The 15988-nt window shown below is 41.6% G+C and overlaps 1 protein-coding gene across 1 annotated transcript; it reads left to right on the plus strand.

Moving 5' to 3' along the window:
* Positions 1–817: 817 nt before the first annotated feature.
* Positions 818–12134, plus strand: LOC146964514 (protein FAM171B-like). The gene is made up of 8 exons (XM_085765443.1): positions 818–1219; positions 5650–5883; positions 6978–7070; positions 7256–7414; positions 8579–8749; positions 9520–9636; positions 9928–10051; positions 10777–12134. Exons 1-8 carry the CDS (start codon positions 1039–1041, stop codon positions 11687–11689), a joined length of 1992 nt encoding a protein of 663 aa, XP_085621569.1. The 5' UTR covers positions 818–1038; the 3' UTR covers positions 11690–12134.
* Positions 12135–15988: the final 3854 nt, after the last annotated feature.

Below are 15988 nucleotides of genomic sequence, written 5' to 3' on the forward strand. Positions count from 1 at the left end.
GTCGTAGTTGTGACTTGAAGCTGTAACTTACGGTTTCAAAAGCCTGCCTTGAACACAGCATTAGCCGAAACGGCCGTGCCGCTGTTATCTGCTTTAACTATGTTTGGCCCTTAACACAAAAAGGCATTTTAAACTTTTGATACAAGATGAGTGCCTTGGCCTTTTCTCTAAATATAAAAATAACTTTAAGTAACTGCCACGTCATTACTTAATACCATTACTGCTGTCACTAACACTGCTGCTGTGTTATCAGTGTCACAATTAGTGTAACTATACCCTCCCATCTATCACTATACTATACTATCACTACCACAGCTCCAACTCCTGACATCTTCATCACCATCTATGTCAGACAATTACAGGTTATGTCAAATTCCCCAGGGGCAGACTATTATTATATAAATCAAATCAGTTATGTGAACACAGAGACAGGATTAATAATGGCTGACTGAAGCTCAATGTTGCTGGTATTATTACTAATACATATTATATTATATTATATTATATTATATTATCCCCATCTAGTGGTAAAAATAAGCTGATGCAAGTCTGTTTGCATAATAAACTCTATTGAGCGTATAAGGTTATACATGCGTCAGCCCTGCTATAAAAGAATCAGCTGACTAGTGTTGTTCAGTAGAAATATACATTTGGGAGTTACCTTATCTTAGCACAGTCCTGAGGCATTGTTTACTGAGGACTACAGAATATGACAGTGGCTTTGTCCATTTAATTCTATTTAAAACATGAAAAAAATGGAAAATAAATAGAGATAGATAGATAGATAGATAGATAGATAGATAGATAGATAGATAGATAGATAGATAGATAGATAGATAGATAGATAGATAGATAGATAGATAGATAGATAGATAGTCGGGCCTCACGAAGCGGCTTAAAGGGGAGGAGTTACTAGTTGCGCTGTTTGAAGAGCGGCTGACAGGAAAAGTATAGTTCGGATGGCGGTGGATGGAGCGGCTCCGCTCTCGTAGAAGTTGTAGATGAGACGTGTGATCGATCAGCATCTCCTCCAGAGTCATGCGCCTGTTGATCAGCCTGATATCTGCGCTGAGTTTGTTGGAGAGCGGCGGAGCGGCCGCAGAGTTCACTCCGGCTGCGGGACACTCTCTGCATATCGATGACGGGAACTTTTCAAACCGGGATCACATGAGACAAGAGCCCATTCAGTACCACCAGCAAGTGCTGGATCCCATGCCAGGTTTGTCTAGATCCGCTGTGCCACAGGGACACTCAAAACTCAGTAAAACTAGCGATGATTTTAAATTATTTTTTATTGCTGTGTGTATATAGAGGTTGTAAATTGTAGGCTAAAATAAACCAGAGATTACATGCTCATGTTGACATTTCTTGTCATTTCTAGCAACCGTGGTACTAAATGGCTTTTTGTACCAGATTATAGACTAAGATGTGCAGATTTAGTCGTGCTGGACCATCTGTATGAGGATTTGTTCACAAATCTGCTGATCTATTCATGAGTGATGAGTGATGAGGGGGCTCGCTGCTGTCACCTCATGAGTAACGCTTTCTCCATCTGTCTCTCTTCACTGCATCACCCGCCAACGAGCCTCTCGTTTATCACGTTATGTCTGTATCATTTACAATATTCTAGCAAAAATGCCAACACTTTTAAGTGACTGGAGAGCTGGCCAAGAGTGTGTTAAAACATAGGCTATGTGAGGTTCCAAAACAATAGAACTGGCACTAAGCCACAGCAAAGCGGGCCTCCTTCATTTCTCTCATCCCGGTTTATTCTGAGACACACTGTACAACCATCTTCTTGTTTACAGCAGAGCAGAGGATCTGAATGCAGTGACCCTGTTCACTTATCAACTGATTCATGACTAATTCATGTTCCTGTAGGAGTACATTACCATCCATCATCACATGATCCCTGTGTTCGCCATGTAACACTTGGAATTCTGTTGTGTCTCCTCTCCTCTCCCCCCCTCCTGCCCCGGCCCGCCTCCTGCTGACTTGCATGTCCTGCCAACCCATCAGCACAGACTCTACTTGCAGGGGAATGACTGCCCACTTGTTTGTTCTATTAAATGATTTTTTTTTTAAAGGAAAAAGAAATACAAATGTACAACAAGCACCTTCTCTCTTGAGCCAGATGGGCACTTCTCCTCACGCTGAGATTAACATCTCCATTGTTCCCGTTAGAATTGGCAGAGCAACAGATGCAAAGATCTAATCATTTTTCCCCCAGGGAGGATTCTGATACTGATCAGAATAACAGGCCTGGTGTGTGTGTTAGAGCATCCACCCCTCACCATCCTCTCCATCCTAATCACCTTTTGTCTCAGATCTCAGGTCATTTGCTACTGTTTTTTTTTTTTGCTGACTTGTGCTTAGAGCTGATTTGGCCTACTTATTAAAGGATGCACTTTTTTCTAGCAGTGGAATGTCTGGCCTACTTCCAACACACAGACACAAACAAGCATGTTTGTGGGCAGGGTGGGGAGGGACAAGGGGGGCCACCAGGGATAAGTCCCCGTTGGACCATCTGTTTACCCGGCCTGGTGGTCTCACAGAAAATGACCAGTCAACATGTTTTTGTTCCTTCCTCATGGTTTTAATCTGAGTATGTGGTGGTGAAAGAATGATGGATGTTGTGTAAGCAACTGCTAATGTAGGGTAACTGCATTTGGCAACAGGCACAATGTTCTAATGTGTATTGTTTAATTAATTAATATTATTATATTGTAATATACACACACATTGAAACTGAAATCATTTCATCAAAGTAGAGATTCTGTATATTCTTTCTATTGGGCTCCAGCACTCTCATGTATTAAAGTCTCAGCCATGTCACACACCATGGGGGATCTATTTCTCATCTTGCTCTGTGGCCTCAGACAGCCCATTTCAATATACTTCATAACCCTCTTTGCGGTGTGGTTCAGTTGGCCAAATGGGGAGATTACAGTAATCTGGCACGGCACACCTCCACTTCAGATTTAGTGACTCCCTTCTGTTCTGTTTGGCCACCAAAGCAGAGGACACAGAAAGAGGAGGCTGCCTCTCCCAAAACAAGCATCCTCTTGTCCATCTGCACTGGCATACAGTCTGCCTCTCAGTGGGTTTAACTCTTAACGCAGCCAAATGTAGATATTTGTTTCATACTGGGGCAGGAAAATGGCGGCACCCCTGGCAGTGCCAGTCGTTTGTCTGCCTATACGATCAAAGGGAATTGTTAGGGGGTTAGGATATGGATTGATCTGGTTATCCGGCATTGGCACTCGCTGAAATAGTGTGAAAGCTGATAGCACGAGGCATTGGTTCATGAGTGTTCAGCAGGGCTTTGGCAGATCGTTTAGCAGCAGGATTATATGCAATCAAACCAGTAGCTACTGTCAGTGTTGAGTTGTAACCATTAGAGAGGAATGACATCATGGCTGGGGAGATTGCTGCTATAGCAGAGCAGCAGCAAGTAGGTACTGATAAAAAAAAAAAAAAAAATCCAAGAAGGAGCTTTTTATGGGTTCCTAGCACCAAATAACGACGATATACTGAATCTGTGGAGGGCTGATGATGAGACAACTGCTGAGATTTATGTCTCCCAAAACTTACTCTCCAGGCCAGATTCTGGAGAGAAAATTTATAGCAGGGCAGAAGGTGAAGGAAGGCTACCTTGACGCTGCCCAGTGCTCACGGAGGTTTGCAGCTGTTGGCACTGAGTTTCTTAAAAGCATTGTTCAGTGTTCATGGGGACATTGTGCTCAGAGCTTTCTTGTCGTTTTCAATACCTTTTTAAATCTCTTTCTCTAAACTTTTGCTGTGATACTTCCACAGTCCCACAGCAAACGCGTTTTACAATCCTAAACCTCATTTGAAAAAAACTCACAGAATTTTACATTAATACTACAAAAAATGACCAAATGCATAAAAGTACCACATGAATTTGTTTATAGCATCAAGGCTTTGGAATCCCTATTTAAACAAAATAAAACTTTTTTTCCCCACAAAATTCTAAAATGCTCTGGTTAAAATTATGACATTTCAGTCAGACAATTAACGATTAAAAATGTTTATTGCTGCTTCATTATACATTTGAGTTTGGCGTCAAGGCTCTGACTTCATCACTCCCTGACAATAGGATTTCATTAAAGTATATGGGAGTGATGAGAGACTATCTTAACCCGGAGCCTACAAGTGGATGCTGGGGTGGTGGTGGGGCAGAAAATAGGGTAGCACTGTGAGATGCTACTGTGTCATAGACGAACAAAGAGGACGATGGGTAAGCCATCCATCTTAAATAGTGTTGGCTGCCTGAACTAGCTCGCAGGCTTCGCTCCATTTGTGGTGCTAGGGTCACCCGGATTATAACAATAATAAAAACGATAAAATCATAAGTGCAAACCCAACCTTTTCATGGATAAGGAAGCCTAACAACGTAACCAAGAGATGCTATAGCTGATTTAAAACTCAGGTCAAAACTGACCCTAACACAAGAGATGGTAGCAGAAAGTTGACAAGAAGAAGGAAGACAATGGGTATACTGACAAAAAAGGCCCAGGGGCCCACACCAAAAAAATGTTAAAACCAATATTTTCATGGATAAGAAAGCCTAACAATGTAACCAAGAGAATAAAAAAAACAAATTTGATGAAAAAACAAAAGTTTTAGTGTACTTTACAGCTGATTTAAAACACGGGTCAAAACTGACCCTAACACCAGAGATGGTAGAAAGCTAACACAAGACGAAGGTTAAAGATGCTAAACTTCCCAGAGCTGAGTAAAAATGCAGAGGTTTTGATAATTCCCTGTGACTTTATCACTTTGAGTGGCACCTACTCTAACTTTACACATATTCATCCAATCCTTTGGTCATACACAAATATTGACTAGCGCAGCTTGAATGTATCGCGTGTCCCTCAGGCATTGATTCCAGGCAGCATCTGCTTATCTGCATGACTAGCATTTAGTCATACTGAGTGGGCAAGAAGTGATGTATTGGTGAGCGTCTCTTCATTGTTATTCAACACTGTACTGCTCAGAAATAAAGTCTTGTCGTCATGAAATTTGTATTGGATGTTGGTGCGCAGTGTGAAAAAAGGCTAATTGGGTTTGAGGATAATGTGTCACACTATGTGGGCCCTGAATGAGATTCTCTGGGAGGTACTTGACAACATGTAATGATTAGAGCTCTCTCATGAGAATAACTTTATTGGAAATATGTACTGTACTTAGCTGCCTGCTTTGCTGATGTAGCATAATGTTGTCTTAAAGGCTTACTCTGTTGTTCTTGTTGCCTGATTTTACAATTTGTATGTGTGTCCACCTCTTTTAAAATCTGCAGGGATTAATTGATTGATATCCTCGAGAGAGTTAGTAAATTAGTTTTCCTGTAGTGTTGTCAGTGAGCCTGGCTAGCCTGCTAGGTTAATTGGAACTGCAGCCAACTCCAATCTATTAAAGCACTAAGTGGGGGATTGTTGTACTGCATAAAATGTGCTGGACAAAATAATAGGAACATGTATAAGTGTCTTACGTCAGGCAATCCACAGAGGTGTAATTCTGAGACTGCAATTTATGGCGTTTTCATTTTACTGGAAGCTTTGACCACCTGTGAAGCTGTAAAATGTTGAAGCAACAATAGTACCAGTTTCTTTCTTTTCTCCGCAGGTTCTTCCTTTAATCTGAAGGTCCAGGTCAGCGACGTGCTGAGTCGTCAGCCACTGGGCCAGGCCGTGGTGGACGTTTACGTCAACTACACCAGGGCCAACAGCGCTCTTACCGGGGAGGACGGTGGTGTTTTACTTGACGTACCTTACCAAACGGGGCTGCCCATCACAATCGTGGTCAGCAAGGACGGCTATATTAGCACACTGCTACCGTGTACAACCAGCAGAATGCCAAGTAAGATGTACTGATGTCTGTATGTAGAAGTTGATTTGCTACATCACAACAGTTAAAGGGATAGTTCAACATTTTGGCAAATTGGCCCATTGCCATAATCCCTATAGTCATACAGTAGCAGTAGGTTTGTTACCTTTAATTGTCGGTGCAAGCTATTTTTAGAATGGCGGAGCAGAGCCGCGAGCTGCTCAGAGCTACGCTACGGAGGCTAATGGGATTTCTTGGTTTCCCTCATCAAACTTATCAAATACACAATCCAACAACTCAAAAACGCTCTGGTGGACAAGTTGTGACCTGCACATTCACCACGCTATGAGATAATAATGGAACATTACGAGACAGAGTTGTTTTCAAGGTAAATTAATGAAGAAAAAACACTGATGCGCGTTCCTGTTGGGGGCAGTTTTTTGGCAAGCAGTCTCTGCATTTGCCTCAAAAACAACTCCCTCTCGTAACGTTCTGTCTATAGAGATTATGGCAATGGGCCAATTTACCAAAATGTTGAACTATCCCTTTAAAGACCTTCATCAAATGTGTAAATGTTACAGTTTTGTTTTTATATACTAAATCGCATGATCAGTGAGGTCATTAAGACTCTTCATTTTTTCTATATTTGCTACATACTGTGTGGTTGTGTGTACTTTGTTAGTGAATCGCCCACAGTCTGCAGAGGAGGGACAGATAGCACTGTGTTTTTTTTTCCTGCTTGGGGCACTTTAAATATCATATAAAAGAAGTAATTTAAAGAAATCTCCTGTTGTCCTGGTCAGGCCAAATTTTTGCTCCACACCACTGCACTTGACATTTAATTGAAGAGCAGCAGTGGACAGCACCCAAGAAAAATCCATTTGGGAGCTTTCTATAGTCCATGTGGAGTGTCTGTGTTCCTCTGTCTCTGCTGCTCATTTGTCATCTGAAGAGCTGTGATACAAAAACCAGAATCTTGAAATTTGAGCAATTGTCTTTGAAGTGAATGCTTCCCCCCTTTGCCTCTGTGTAAGGTGCAATACGTGACTTTATATAACATGTTGTCAAGCTGCCATCTAGTGGTGAAATTGCTGATTTGTTTTTTGCATTTCCTCTCTCTGGTGCAGTATTTTCATCAGTGACTATGGCACTACTTAGTTTCAATCAAGGAAACATCTGGCTCTTTGAAGATTCTGTCCTCATCACTGGCAAAACATCTGGTACTGTATCAAGGAACTTCTGCTTATTCTCACTGTCTCTTGGCTCGACAGTACAATCATTCATTTACAGTTTCACATTATATCAGGCAGAGATGGTGGTAATAAAAGGAAGATACATACACAATATTTGGTTAATATGTTACAAAAAGTCTATGTAAGTGTAAATATATTTCTCTAATTTCTAGATGCTTCGTCACAGCCTGTTGTCCAGTTTCCCAAGACTCTGCTGAATCTGACAGACAGCACTAATGTCACCTCTGTCAGAGCTTACCTGACCATCCCCAGGCTGTCATCAGAGGATGACAGCCTTCTCAACACCCTGGGCATCATGAGCAGTAAATCAGGTGTGTTTAAGTGTGGGTGTGTGTCTGCCTTCAAATTGGGTAAAGTGCAGTTCTTATAAGGGTATAAGTACAATTGATTAAAGGTATAATATGTAGCAATTACCCCCATCTAGCGGTGCAGTTGCATATCGGAACGTATTCTTGATGTTGCATTCACGTGAAATCGGGCAGACGTCAGACAGACAACAGACGCTGCATGTAACAGGATAAACAAGCATCTATGTAAACAAGTGGTCCGCCAGCACGAGGCAAAACAATACAGGCCTGACAATATGTTGTCATGGTGATGTCGTATTGTTTACCTGACCCACGTTTTACCATCTTTCTCTCATCGAGTAAAATGACATCGGTTGGTTTGCCGACGGCCGTCTGCCTGACTGCACCTGAATGCAACATCAGTGCCTCCGTCCTTCCTCACACTACACAGTGGTGACAGTTTTAACAGGCGCTACCTGGAAAACTTTCTCCCCGAGCCGACAGCTCCGGTGAGTTTCCGTGGTTACCTACGGTCACGCTGCCACTGAACGTAAAAAATGGTGATGCAACATGGCCGCCTCGGTTTGGTGTGTCGCCCACTTATGTATTTGTAACGACTTGTAACAACTCATTCTAAGGTACGAGAAAGCTTTCATTTGTATGAGGGTGTGATTCGACTTCAGTGAAATACGTATTTATGAAAGCAATATTCGATTTTTGCTAATAAAAAGCCAAATAAGTTACATACTGGGGCTTTAAAGTATGTTTTAACCTTATTTGGGAATTATAATATGTCTGTGCTGACATCTGGTCGTGGTAATAATATAAAAAAGACACAATTTTCCAAAAAAGTAAGAAAAACCATACCCATATTTTGAATGTTTTTGTTCAATTTTATTTCTTAGTTTTTTGTAGTGTATAGTTGTCGGATTCTTTTGTTGCGTCTTCTCTCAGTCTGTCTTGAGAGAGGTGAAATCAATGTCACTCCTTTAGCAGGAGTCTAGTCACTTTGTCACTAGCAGCAGTCGATAGTGTCAATCAAAGTGTCTCAGTTGAACTGGCACCACTTAGTCAAAGTGCTTTTACATGAATTCCATGGTGGAAAAGATAAAAGCGAGTAAAGTGAATGTAGCCAGTGGCACATTTTTATCCAGCTCCCCCTTAAGCATTGTCTCATTTCTTTTCAAGGGTATGTGAGCGTGGAGTTGAGCCCGGTGGCGGCTGTCAGTGTGCGCCTTTTCTCGGCAGACTCGGAGTTACATGTGAGTGGGCCCATACAGATCAGCCTCAGCATCCCTGACAGCTGTGGACTTCACATTTCAAATGTGGTTCCAGCATGGTTCTTTAACCAGACCACTGGTGAGTAGAAGTTGTGATGATACAAGCACGAATGAATGAATTTTCAAAGAAGACTGATGAAGAAGGCTGTGTTAGCACTGTGGAAAACCAATCCTTAAATGTAGCCACTCATTAACTGAACAGCATGTAAAGGGGCTTATATAATTATACAGTAATTTCATAACATCAATAAAAAGACTGAAACTTTCAGTCCTTAGGATGACTCAGACCTTTACTCTAATGGTTCATATCTAATTCTTTCTGTACATCCAGAGACTTATATCAGCAGAGATGAATATTAATGCAGTAAAATTATGGAGGCTTCTTGTCCTGCCAAGACCATGCTCTCTTATTAATTCTGTGATTCTGTGTTAATATGACAAGCAGCGTTTTCTTACTAAATACATAGTCTTACTATTTGAAGTAAAAACTGTTGCCTTTAGACAAATAATGCAGTAGCTGTTTGTCAGATGTGGTAGAACCCTGTTCTATTTCTTAGTGCATAGAGAATGTTAAGTCCAGTACTTTACTTTGGCACAGTTTCCTCCATTTATGTAATTGTTCTTTATTATGTGTAAAAAAGAAAAGAAAAAGAAAAACATGTTTAAACACATTCTGCCACTTTGAGAGTGATGGACTTCAGGCATCACTTTTGACCCCAAAACATCATTCCAATTTCAGAGTTTGGGTTATTTTACATCTGAAAAATAATAAAAACTCCAGTACAAGAGTTGTTTTAAAAGTCAGAAACTTTTGTCACATTGTTTTGTTATTGTTTGTTTGACTTTGAGGTGGTTGGATGAGAAAAGGACTAGGCAAGGTGGTCTCAGTCGACGGAAAACTCACGTGGAAATTCACAGCTCCTCATCTGGGCTACTGGGTTGCAGCACCTCTGTCAGATACCAGTGGTAAGTGCTTAATATGATGATGTGTAAATAAATACAGTACAGAATACTGTGGTCTGTTTTTTTCTCTCTGTTTATTTGATTCTAAGCCGTGTGTGAACCAGGACTTTTTTTTTTAGATGGATGTGAAATCTAATGGATAAGAGGGCAGTTCTTATTGTGGCAGTTGAATTCTTCTAACTGTGGGAGTTAATGGAAAGACATCTGTGACTCTAATCTATTGAAAGAGACCAGGAGCCGGCCTTGGTTTGTGGATAAAAATGGATTTATTACATGTCAAAATTTTTTCTTCAGGTATCTTTGGACTTGACATTCCCATCGACCTCCTCTTACACCATTCATCTTTCCTGATGGTTCTGCTGGGAGGACTGCTTGTTGTTATCATCTGTCTTCTGGCTGGATTATTGTGTTATCACAGGTAACAAAGGCTCCTATGTCCCACTATTTTATACATCCGAGAAGTTCTGATGATGCTGATTGCCGAGTGTAAAGTAAATATGCTCATGCTGATTTTGTGGCACAGAAATCCCTCTGTGCTTTCTCAGCTTTTCTATACATCTTTAGGTTGGGGTTAGAATATATACTTTGTCTTATGGGGCTGGAGAATTTAGTTCATATTTAGCAGTGATTAGAACTACATTATATGTTAACACTGATGTAAGGTAGAACTTTGCACCTTCTCTGCTGCTGATATTTGCTCCAAACACTGACCCACCACATGGCTAATTATACTACATCTGTACTAACAGTGAAAGCTCCTCATAGCACAGAAGTTCAAGCACAAGTGGTGTGTTTATAATTATTGGCAAAGTCCTGTAGGAGTGATTGAAAATGTGGTATGACACATTTTTTCCTGCCATGACCCTGAAGGACATTGAAATGCATCACAGCTGTTGGGGACTGGAGCCACTTTTCAATCCACGATTGTTTTATTATGTTCACGTCAATGCTCCTTTAAAAAAAGACTTCACTGCCAGTAAAACACTGAGTTGTTACACATAACAATTCATTAGTGATTTGCGGAACTGGATGTCTGTATAATATCTACTGAATAAGCGGTCTTTCCATGCAGGATGACTTCTTAGACAAATGGTTCCATTTCTTTGACTGTGGTTAAAAAACAATGTTCTTTCTTGTCTGCAGACGTCCCCTCGGTGAAACTGAAGCCAAGGCAATCTTACCAGTGATGAGAAAAGACCAAACCACATCCACATGCGATGATGAAGACTTTGAAGTATATTCAATGGATGCCTCTCATCCACAGGATGGGCTGAACCAGTCATTCACAGAAAAGGGGAATAATCAGCGCAGTTCCTCTGCCGATTTAATGCATGGTATAATTACCAATCCCAATGCTGTGGCCATTGCTTTAGAGTGTGCTGAACTGGACCTGAACACCGAATCTAACCTAGTTCCGGGATCTCTGACTGAGAATTTGTTTTTCTACAATCAGCCTGTCGCCATCCTTCACGCACCAGCCTTCTTCCATTTGGAGGAACAAGACGAGCAGCCGCAGTGGAGCAAGTCGGCTACCCTGCCCCGTGCGGGGGGTTCAAACAGCGCCGCCGGCGAGCCACAGAGCAAAGAAAGCTTCACCCAGACGCTGCAAAAAGGTCAGTCCGCCACACAGAGCCAGGCGGTAGAAAGTGAAGACCAGCTTGGAGCTCTTGAGGGCTCTCAGGCGGGAACCTCCACCAGCACACCCAGGGGTCCCTTCAGCCTGCCAGAGTCCGTGTCAGTCCCGGGAACATTAAATAAAATCAGGGACAGCAGGCACTCGGTACACGCCTTGGGAGAATTTTCTAAAATGCCCTCACCCCAGCCTCCCCGGGCCTGGTTTGTGTCTCTGGAGGGAAAACCTGCAGCTGAGATCCATTACTCTGTTTCTGACCAGCAGAGGAGACGAAGACCAGTAGAGAGTCGGGACACCAGTTTAGATTCAGGGGTGGACATGAGCGAACTGAACCAGGCGTCGGGACGGAGGGCTGTGACGCTGGAGCGCAACGTTACATTCCTCAAAAGCACATCCGGCAGCAAACATACACCTCCACAGTGAAAAAAACTTGTAATGGTCCAGGCCTGCAGCTCCGTTGATGACAAATGACTTCTTCACCATACTGATGAAATATTTACATCATAATTTATGTGTAGGGCTTCATTTCCCTCCAACTACTGCACATGCAGAAGTGATAATGTGAATCATATTGCACAGTAACAGTGGATTCTGTAATGTTGAACTTTAAATGTCCCATTGGCCCATTCCTTTTAACAGACCATCCATTACCCTCTGCCTCATATATACTGTATATCAAACTCTATTCCCTCAAGATTAATGGACAATGGATGTCTTAACTTTACAATTTCTGAATGCTTATGTAAGATTAATAATATGTTTGATATATACTTAAAGTGTGTTTGTGCATGTTTTGGTGTACACTGCCATGAAATGAATCATTTCATTATATTTTAATACAAATAAATGAATAAAGAATTTAACTTTTGTGGTGGCAAAAATGAGTTCTCTTTGTTCAGTAAAGAATTAAAAAGAAAGGTTTCACACGTCGGCTGTCTTTTCTTGAGGTTTAATAAACATTCATTAATGGAGTCACACATACAACTGAACAGCACAGTCAGTGGGTGAGTGAACTGAAGATGTTCTCAGACTATCTTTATAGTTCCCAAACACACACCAATAGATATACGAATAGAATACGGTACCTGCAGTGGTTCTGCAGTGGTTCTGCCTGGCCTCACCACCAGGACACAACAATTTATCTGGTCTGACTTGAGGGAAAAAAAAGTTCCAGTGTCTTATCAAACAAAAAGCAAAAGGAATTCTCAGCCTCTGTACAGTCAGCAAAGTTGAGGCGAAATTGATTAAATAACTTCTTGTAACTTGTGGGTGTGGTAACAGGAACCGGTTTGGCAACCACCTTGCTCTAAAACACAGCAGCACTATAAATTAATAGACTACAGGCTCAGAATCAGAACTGTTTTTATTGCCAAGAGTAGTAAAGGTCAGTTTACAGCACAATGAACTTTTCTTGGTGTCAGGTGCAAACATAAAGGTACCAAAAATAATCTAAAGGGAGGGATAAAAATAGAATTAAGAATTTAAATAAAGTAAAATAAAATAGAATTAATCAAAATATTCTAGTGCAAAAGATACGCATATACTATAAACACACTATATAAAAGAACAGAATATAGATATATACAATACTACTAAATAAGTTATTGTGCAAATTGTTGTAGTAGTGCAGAGTGACTGTCCATATGTTTAGGGTTATTTAGGGAACTGGGCCATTGTTCATTAGGCTGACTGCAGAGGGGAAGAATTCTGTTCTTGTGGCGTGAGGTCCTGGTCCAGATGGGGAGAGACTGGAAGAGTTTGTGTCCAGGGTGAGAGGGGTCAGCAGCTATTCCGGCTGCACGTCTCCGGGTCCTGGAGATGTACAGCTCCTGTAGAGATGGGAGGCTGCAGCCGATCACCCTCTGGGCAGAGTGAATGACACGCTGCAGTTTGGCCTTGTCTCTGGCCGTAGCTGCAGCACACCAGACTGTCATGGAGGATGTGAGGATGGATTCGATGGTGGCAGTGTAGAAGTTCACCAGCATCTTCACAGGGAGGTGAAACTTCTTCAGCTGCAGCAGGAAGTATAGCCTATCCTCTGCTGAGGCTTCTTGGTGAGGGAGCTGATGTTCTGCTCCCATTTGAGCTCCTTGGAGATGTTGGTGCCCAGGAAGCAGAAGAACTCAACCAGGGTCACTGTAGAGTCACAGAGGGTGATGGGGGGAGGGTCCTTTCTGAAGTCCACTATCATCTCCACTGTCTTCAGAGCGTTCAGCTCCAGGTTGTTCATGCTGCACCATGACACCAGATCAGGTCCATCTCGCTCCTGTAGACCGACTCGTCCCCATCAGATATGAGGCCGATGAGGGTGGTGTCGTCCGCACATTTCAGGAGCTTGACAGACTGGTGTCCAGATGTGCAGCTGTTGGTGTACAGGGAGAACAGCAGAGGAGAAAAGATTCAGCCTTGGGGGGATCCAATGCTGATGGTCCGGGTGTCAGACACATGCTCCCCCCAGCCTCACGAACTGCCGTCTGTCTGTCAGGAAGTCCGTAATCCACCTGCACATGGAGTCAGGCACATTAGGGACCCCTGGACATTTTTGTCCACCTTTCACACAGCCCAACTCCCCACAGTCAAATGAAAGATCACTGGGGCCTGATTTATGGCATTTTTGGTATCTTTGGGTAAACTCTGGATGTCCCAAATTTCAGAATGATAGTCCATTTTCTTGGACCGGTAATGCATTTTTAACAACATCCAAAAATGTCCACCTCTGCCTATGGGTTTTTAAATGTATTTTTAAGTAAAAATTTCAACTAACAGATATCACCATGAAACTTCAGTTAAGTTTATCACTTACATTAAAGCAGAAGTAAGTGGTCCGGTCGTTTTCGCTAATGCTGCGTTCCAGGCAGGCTTTTGAAATCGTAAATTACAGCTTCAAGTCACAACTTACGACTTTGTAGCGTTTCAGGCAACCCACTCGTGTTTTTCCGACCTGTTTTACCGGTGAAAGTCACTATAACGGCCACTCGTAACTTCCGACCGGTGAACTCGTACCAGATCGAAATGGTACCACTTCACGGTCGGAAAAATACGAGTTTCCTTGAACGCACCATAACAGTCCTCGTCCCTACGTCGCCACATTCATGGCGTTCCTTGGCTGCACACACAGCCCTGCATGCCGTTCTCTCTCCTCATTGGATAAAAACTGTAGGATACGATATATGTTTTCTCTTCGGCTCAGAGCAGAGCAGAGGGACTGAGAGACCCGTGTTTCAGTCCAAACACTCTATTTAAGTGATTGCTGTCGGAAGATATAACTATTTAAGACTTATATTAACACAAATATATCACTTACTTCTGCTTTAAGACAAGTATTTATTTTCTACAAGTTTTGTCAAATTTTATGTTTAAATATGTAAATGAGGCAATATCTAATGAAATATGCGCTAATTTCCAGAACCGAAATTTGAACGATGGATAAAGCCCCTTTCAAAATTCTTGTTTTACTTTGTTGACATATTAGAGTCAGAAGTTTTCAGATATCAGGTTTGTCCCATTGTCTTTCAAAGCGGCAGTAGAACTCATTCAGGCTGTTGGCCAGCTGTAGGTCATTAACAGAGGGAGGGGCTCTAGGTTTGTTGGTGATCGCCAGACACTACAGGCAAAAACACTGTTTTTTCATGCACAGATCAATTTTGAGATTTTGGGCTATTTTTCTTCCTTAACATGTATTCTTTCAGAAAAGTCAAAAGAAATGGTAGAAAATCCACATTAAGGTGGTTATTTTACTTCATTTTGTCTCTTTCATCAGTAGATTTCTCCTAAATTCACCAAAAGTTAGTATGTTACTATGACATACTGTGCTGTGCCTGTTGTCTGACCCATGTCATGTCAGGTATTATTGTAAAGCTCTCTCTCTCCTGAACAATTATGTAGGCTCCAAAAATTGTCATCTCCTCCATGTCCGTAACCAATCGTAAAAGTATGATTTACATTAACAATCTATGGAATTTTACAGTACAAGTCTTTAAAGGCCGTTTTCTCAGTTAGTTTTTCCTCAGACTCTGAACCCAAAATCTCCACTTCAGCAGCACTTACAGACACCAAACCTTCCAGTTTTATTCCTGTCTATATTCTGTAGGTTTTTATAGAGGGGATTGTTGATATATCATTCAAAGCCTGATTTATACAACATTTTATCCCTAAAAACATGGCGAAATTGGATTTTTTAGGGCTGGTGACAGTATTTTCTCATTTACAAAGTGATAAAAAGAGATATCCAAAACCCCCTCTGTAAAAACTTCTCACTCTAATATGTCAACAAAAATAAAACAAGAATTTTGAAAGGGGCTTTATCGATTATTCAGATTTTGGTTCTGGAAATGTATGCAAATTAGCGCATATTTCATTAGATGTTGCCTAATTTACATATTTAAACATAAAATTTGACAAAACTTGTAATACAAAAAATATTTGTCTTAATGTGAGTGATAAACTTGGGAAGTTTCATGGTGATATCTGTTTTTTGTTGTTGTTTTTTTTACCCTATTCACCTGTAGTGTCTCCCCTTAAGCCCTTTCCCGACAGAGGCAGAGTCGTTGGCTGAGAATTGTTGTTCCATTCTCTCTCCATGCACTGATTTGGCTCTTCTCACCTCCTTGCTAAATCTATACTTGGCCTCCTTGTATTTGTCTTTGTCCCCACTTTTGAATGCGGCCTCCTTCTCTGACCTGAGCCGTCTGAGTGTAGCTGTGAACCAGGACCTCTCTGGCT

The sequence above is a fragment of the Trachurus japonicus genome, chromosome 21 (genome assembly GCF_045865225.1).
Source record: "Trachurus japonicus isolate A0001 chromosome 21, Traja_1.0".
NCBI lineage: Eukaryota > Metazoa > Chordata > Actinopteri > Carangiformes > Carangidae > Trachurus > Trachurus japonicus.

What these genes read in the sequence shown, in the direction of transcription:
- LOC146964514 (XM_085765443.1), top strand. Translation starts at nt 1,039, where the DNA reads ATGCGCCTGTTGATCAGCCTGATATCTGCGCTGAGTTTGTTGGAGAGC. An exon ending in CATCACTGGCAAAACATCTG is followed by an intron (nt 7,071 to 7,255) that starts GTACTGTATCAA and finishes TCTAATTTCTAG; the next exon opens with ATGCTTCGTCACAGCCTGTT. An exon ending in CATCATGAGCAGTAAATCAG is followed by an intron (nt 7,415 to 8,578) that starts GTGTGTTTAAGT and finishes TTTCTTTTCAAG; the next exon opens with GGTATGTGAGCGTGGAGTTG.